This window comes from Cynocephalus volans, chromosome 4, assembly GCF_027409185.1.
Source record: "Cynocephalus volans isolate mCynVol1 chromosome 4, mCynVol1.pri, whole genome shotgun sequence".
Classification (NCBI taxonomy): Eukaryota; Metazoa; Chordata; class Mammalia; order Dermoptera; family Cynocephalidae; genus Cynocephalus; species Cynocephalus volans.
Genome location: NC_084463.1, coordinates 151,250,396 through 151,257,319, shown reverse-complemented (window position 1 = coordinate 151,257,319; position 6,924 = coordinate 151,250,396). Strand labels below are relative to the sequence as shown.

At 36.7% G+C, this 6,924-nt stretch overlaps 1 protein-coding gene across 1 annotated transcript; it reads right to left on the bottom strand.

Annotated features, from left to right (window-relative positions):
* Positions 1–948, bottom strand: LOC134375305 (olfactory receptor 8K3-like). The gene has a single exon (XM_063093641.1). It carries the CDS (start codon positions 946–948, stop codon positions 1–3), a length of 948 nt encoding a protein of 315 aa, XP_062949711.1.
* Positions 949–6,924: the final 5,976 nt, after the last annotated feature.

The window sequence follows — 6,924 nt, the reverse complement described above, 5'->3', positions numbered from 1 at the left end:
TCATACATAATGAAAAATATTGCATAAGTTATTCAATGTTCTTTGTAAGGCATATTTTACATCTTTGTTCCTCAAGCTATAGATCAAGGGATTCAACATGGGTATAACCAGGGTGTAAAATATGGAAGTCACTTTATCAGTGTTGGAGGAATGACTGGATTTGGGCTGCACATACATAAATATCAATGTCCCATAGAACACTATGACCACAGTCAGGTGGGATCCACAGGTAGAGAAAGCTTTGCGCCTGCCCTCAGTAGAGTTCATCCTGAGAACAGTTACGAGGATGAGCAGGTAAGACACAAGAACTACCAGAAGAGATGAAATCAAATCAAAAGCTGCTAATATCAGAATTATCAATTCAATTTCTTGTGTATTTGAGCAAAGCAAAGATAACAAGGGGACACTGTCACAGTAGAAATGTCTGATGATACTGTAGCCACAGAAGGATAAGGTGAAAATCTTGATGGTAACTAGAAGAGACACAAATGTGCAGTAGAGATAAGGAATTGCCACCAACAGTCGACATACCCTTTGTGACATAACAATTGTGTAGAAGAGAGGGTTACAGATGGCCACATATCGATCATAGGACATTGCGGAGAGTATAAAAAGTTCACTAACAATGAAGACAAGAAAGAAAGCTAGCTGTGTGGCACAAAAATAATAGGAGATTGTGTTCTGATCTGCAACAAAATTTACTAACATTTTAGGTCCCACAGTTGTCGAATAACCAAGATCAGTAAGAGCCAGGTGTCTGAGAAAAAAGTACATGGGGGTTTGCAGCCTGGAGGCCACCTTGGTGAGAATTATAATGCCCAAGTTGCCAACTACTGAGATTACATAGATGATGAGAAACAGCCCAAATAATGGAGCCTGCAGCTCAGGGCGATCAGTGATGCCCGTCAGAATGAATTCGTTCACCACTGTTAGGTTGTGTTTTTCCATCCAGATGTATCAGAAAACCTATTCTAGACAGAGACATAATCATACTCAATAGCTTTCCTGTATTATCACCAGGGAGAATTTTAGGAGGCAAAACTAGTATAAATAATATACATCTGAACTTTCTTAATTATATTACAATATAAACAAATGTCTTGCAAACAAAAATATGTGTAAGTAGAATTAGATAGAGATAGAGTTAGACTAGTGCTTTTCATCATGGGTTGATTTCACTCACCAAACATTTTCCAATGTATAGAGACATATCCTATGTCACAATTGCGAGGTTGGCTGCCATCAGCATTTACTGGTTAGAAGGTAATTAAGTTGCTAAACATCCTGCTGTATCCAATATCTATTCCACAACTATATCTACATCCAAATTCCAATACTGCTAAGGTTGTTTTATCCTGATAATATGTGTAGATATATAATAAATAGGTAGATGTAAACATATAAAGATTTAGATATACAAGGCAAATTTTGAAAAGTTGAAACAATGTTTAAACTGGGTTTTCAATATGTGGATGATTATTATACTACTCTTTTAATTTTTCTGTATATTTGTAATCACATTTGTAGTCATATTTATAAATTGCATCTAATAACATGTCATAATATAATTTTAGTTATAAAAAAAAATCAAACCATAAATTCCAAAATGGTACTCCTAAAACTGGTACTTCAAAACTCCTTCTCTTCAAATAATGCTTTTCACATCTGAACGTGATGTAGAAAACCCATTTATCTCATGAAGAGATGGGAAAAAAATCATAGCTATACACTTATGAAATTATAATTGAATGTTAAATCATTTTAAAAGGGTCACAAAGAAGAGCCCAGAATCAATAAATAAGTATTTAAAAGGACATGTACATGACTGACTAAGGACTTGTACATGATTGTACATGATTAACTAAGAAACCTGCAGTTTCTTCGTTCTGCCATTTTTAAAATATGTAAATCCTTTTAGCTGTGTTTCATTTGCTCTCAGTTTTGGCCTTAATTAGAGATAACATTATTTATATAAAACAAATACTTTATAAACATACGCCATAATGGCATTTTAAAGATGCTTATGAGCCTACCACACCATTTAAAATATTCAAAAAATATATATGAAGAAAACAGAAGAGTGGTCCTATATCTACTCAGGCAATAGTGAGGAGTAGAAAGCACAGGGAACTGAATCAGAAATGGTAACATTTTGCTATGGTTGTGCCGTCTAATTAAAGTGGAACTTTGCAAAGGTCACTAAAACATTGTGGATATCTGTAACATGTGGTCCCATGTAAAACACTGTATCTTTTTACCTGTAATGAAGCCTCTGTCTTGACTCCTCAATGTGTTTCTCATAGTGAGACCAATTTATGGATTTTTTTTCTCCTTTTGAGACTCTCCCCAAGGAGATGCCTAGCAATTTTATGATTATCCCTAAAGACTTTGAGAGCATAACAAAATGCCTAAAGGCTGTCCGTTGGTTGTCAAGAGCAATTTGTATTCACTAATGTGTTAGGGTTCTCCAGAGAAACAGAACCAATTGGTCATTCACAGATAGATGAAAAGGAATACATTAAGAGGAATTGGCTCATGCAATTATGCAGAGAGAGAAGTCCTGCCATTTGCAGTTTGCAAGCTGCAGGTCAGGAAAGCTGATGGTCCAGTTTCTCTCCAAATCTGAAGGCTTGATAACCAGGGGAGCCAATGGTGTAGGTCCTAGTCTGAGTCCAAAGGCTCTAGAATCTGGGAAGTCAATGACTGATGGCAGAAGAAGATGAATGCCCCAATTCAAGCAGGGAGCAAACGCTCTTCCTCTACTTTTTTATTCTTTTAAGGGCTTCAGTGAATTGGACTGATGCCTACACCCATTGGTGAGAACAGTAATCTTTACTCCGTCTATGTATTCACTCCTTTTTTTCCAGAAACATCCTCACAAATCCACCCAGAAACAATGTTCACCAGCTATCTGTGCATCACATAGCCCAGATAAGTTAATAAATAAAATTATCAATCAGTAGCTGACCCCTTGTCAACTTAACACCCACGTGTATCTCCTTAAACCATGCTTAATCTTCAAATAAAGACAATAACAATATCATAGCTCTGCTTTACACAATACAACTTTCCTGCATGCAAATGGAAACTCACTAATCCCTTCCCCAGAAGAGAAAGTATAGTCCTTGAGCATTGTTTACTCTTTTGCAGGTATTCCCTGATTAAAATTCTGTGATATAAAATTAACAATATTTAAATACTTTTATAAAGTCAATACATCTTACATTACATGATAATGGAATAAGAGAGGAAAAATATATTTGCTTAATACATACACACACATATTCATAACAAAATATGGAAGGAATATTTATGACAACTAAAGACCTCGTTTCTGTAACTGGTCACATGGTTGTAGCTGGTATTTACAAGAAATTTTTCTACAACACACGCTATATTGTCTTTGCTAATAGCAACTGCGCAGTTGGTTGTGATTCACTCCCTGATAAGGTGACCCAAACCTTCATTCTTGAAGAGTCTGGACCTTTAGTCGTTATGTCTGGATTGGGTTGTTCTAGTTTTCCATTGACATTAACCTGCCATCATGTCCACTAATTTTGTGAGCCCATTATGTGATGGCGGAAAAATGGAAAAAAGTGATTGGAGTCCATAGATCGGGTCATGCTATCAACTTGACTATTAAAGTCTTCTTCTGATGAAGTTGAAACCATGCCCCGATAAAAGGGTATTTAAAAAGTTTTTTCTCACTCCTATGAATAGTCTCCATAAACTCAAGGGTTAAGAACAAAAGCTGAGTCTCGCTCCTGCTCTCCTGCTTTCCTGATCAACCTTTTTGAACAAAGGTGTTCCAAAGAGAAGCCAAGCTGATAATTAACCTATGCTCTAGTTCAGAAAAGATCATGTTAGAAATGCACATTTGCTAAGAGTCTGAGTGAAGTATTTTAATGTTTCAGTGATTCTTGGCTAAGGTCACTGTCTTTGACTTTTCCAGCTTCAAGGTACACCAGGAACTTGAGGTTCACCAGACTACCGACCACACACCTCATGACATCAGGAAACTCTGTTCATCATGGAATCCTGACTTTTGACTCAAGCCACCTGCAAACTCTGTAATTCCCCCCGCCTTCATTAGCTCTCTGCACATACCTGCATTACTTTCTTCCCTTTAAAAGCCATAAACTTTATTCAGTCAAGGAAGAGGGTTGACATTGGTATTCTGCTCACCTGCTCTCCTGGCCATAAAAAAAAAAAAGCTTTTTCCTTGCACTATTTTTGTCTGTCTGATTGCATCTTGTCACAACGAGCAACAAAAATCAATTAGATCTTTTTGGCTCAGTTACAAGGTCACCTTATGTTGAGCATTCAAACAGGACACAATTATCTTCACCTTTTTTTTTTCTTTGCCTATTTGAAGAGTTCTGTCTACATACTTATTCCCCAGATGTATTTGTCACCAACTTTTTGATTATTTTGTCTCCAGCTCCTTCATTATCTAGCCAGACCACTGGCTATAGCCCATGAATCCTGTGTAATCACGTAATCACATGTCTGGCTATTTCTCCTTCTAGGCAAAGTGCACAGCCAGTTGCACTGCCCACATTTTTGCTCACTATGAAAATGTCCCTTCACCACTGTGCATCTAGGATGTAGTGCTGCAATTTTCTATTTTCTGGAGGTGGCTGCATATCAGAGTACAAATGAGAGCCTTCTCTTCCTGTGTGCACTAATTGAAGGTCCCCAAGAGGACATAGGTAAAGGCTGTGAAAGAGAAGGTAGTATAGCAGGACTGGGAACCATGGGCATTTGGGCTGCTTCCTGTGGCTTACTTGTGCTTGAGGGCCTGCTCAGCCTGATCACATATACAACACTTCAAACTGATAATGGATTGTGGCTGTGCATCCTAACTTTATGGCTTGGTGGTTGAGATAACACCCAGTTCATGGTGGCCTCTCAGGTTACATGGCAAATTTCTGGCCCATGATCAAGCTCTCAGTCTCTACTAAGGCACAATAGCAACACAAGAGGTATTTTATTTTATTTAAGTTTTATTTGTTTCTTTTGTGTATTTTACTCTAATTAAAGTTTCATTTGTACCATAAAGGACTCTGAATTAAAATATTGTATTTATAAGGCAGTCCCATCCACAGTGGTCCCATCAAATTGGTGACATTGTGGAGAAGTTTTTAAACACCATCCTGTAACTTTACTTACATTTTTTGTGGAATAAAATTAATACATTATGCAAATACATTGTGCTACAATCTCATTGCTACATTTTAAGTCACTTTAATTTCTTGCGATGCATCAGTGTGACATTTGTTTCTTTCTGCATTGTAATCCAAGTTATACATTTGCATACTTCTTTTGTTTATTTTTTGGTAAGGGCAAGCCTTAACATGAAAACCAGCAATTTCAATGCCAAAGGCAGAACACATGTATTAGGTTTGGAGTAAAGGGTAGAAAACCCATACTCAGTGGTGAATGCAGTTCTCCTAACCTGAGGTCATGGTTGCAGTTGGGACAAATTATTGGCTATACCTTGGTTGGAGATATAGCCATAAAGTTAATGCATAGATTCTGGAAATGGATGGCCATTGAGGGATTGGATACACGTCCCAACACTGCACACATCACTAACTGTGTTACAGCCTGTACACACACACACACAATGGACATTTGTGGGATTGCTCAGCAGAAAGTAAATGCTGGGGTGTACTAGAACACCACTGAGATTTTGAGTGTGCTCCCCAAACCAGAACCACATCAGCAGCAGAGGATAGAAGCCTTATAGGCTCAAAGAGTTTTAGCACCACCTCACCAATTATTGACAGGTCACTAAGCTAGGCAGACAATAAGGGAACTCTTAGAAAGTCAGATTGAAAAATAAGAAAGAAAAAGCAATACTGAGCAGAGGCATTAGTGGCTAAATTTTACAGATTAAGTTAAGATAATTTACTTTAAAACAGACAAAAATCCACATAGCAGCAACAATAACAGAGAGGAAGAAAATCAAATTTTGGAGTTGCTAAAACATATTTAAAACGTCCAGTTTTTTATGAAAACACGTGAGTCATGAAAAACCAAAGAATAAACAGTTACCCATACTTGGGTGAGGGAGGTACAAAGTCAATAGGAATGGTCCAGGTCTGGGTCCAGATATTGGATTTAACAGACACATACTTCAAAGAAATTGTGAGTAATATATCAAAGGATAGAAAAAGAATCATGTTTAAGTTACTTAAGGAAAGAATCCACAAACAAGAAATGTCAATAAAAAATTGAATCTCTTAAAATAGCAATTTTAGTGTTGAGCATGGGAGTAATATGTTAAGAAAAGTGATTTTTATTCAGTGTATATTATTCAATTGGAAGAGCTGCTCAAAATACAGAAGTTCGGCTACCAGCACCAGAGATGCTTATTTAGTCAGTCTGGAGCTGGCTTTAGCAGACTGTGTTTTAGTTCCCACAGATGTTTCTGGAGTAGTGCTACAGAGATAGCTCTCTAAACTGTAATTTAGATATGGTGTGTAGTCCATAGGATATACATGGTATTTACATGTTCTTCCTTTCAGCCGCAAAATTTTAACATTATCCCCTGGAAAAAAGACAGAGTGCCCTTTTAAAATTTCATCATCGGATATTTATATAGGAAATCACACATCCCAACAATAATGATATTAAGCCATTTCCACTAATGAACGCTCAACTTATCTTGCTACATTTGTAATGAAAATACATGGATCTGTGTAATCATGAAAGATTCAAATTAGCTGAGGGATCATAAATGGTTCTGATATTTTTAATCAAGAAAAATAGAAATGTGAGTAACTACTGGAAAAATGGAGTGAAGAATTCCATGAATGCAACCCTCCATAAAATCGAGAATAAAAACTGACAAATATTTTAAAAATCAACTTTGACAGAACCTGGAAATCAACAAAAGATTAGACATGATCTAAATAG

What these genes read in the sequence shown, in the direction of transcription:
- LOC134375305 (XM_063093641.1), bottom strand. Translation starts at nt 948, where the DNA reads ATGGAAAAACACAACCTAACAGTGGTGAACGAATTCATTCTGACGGGC.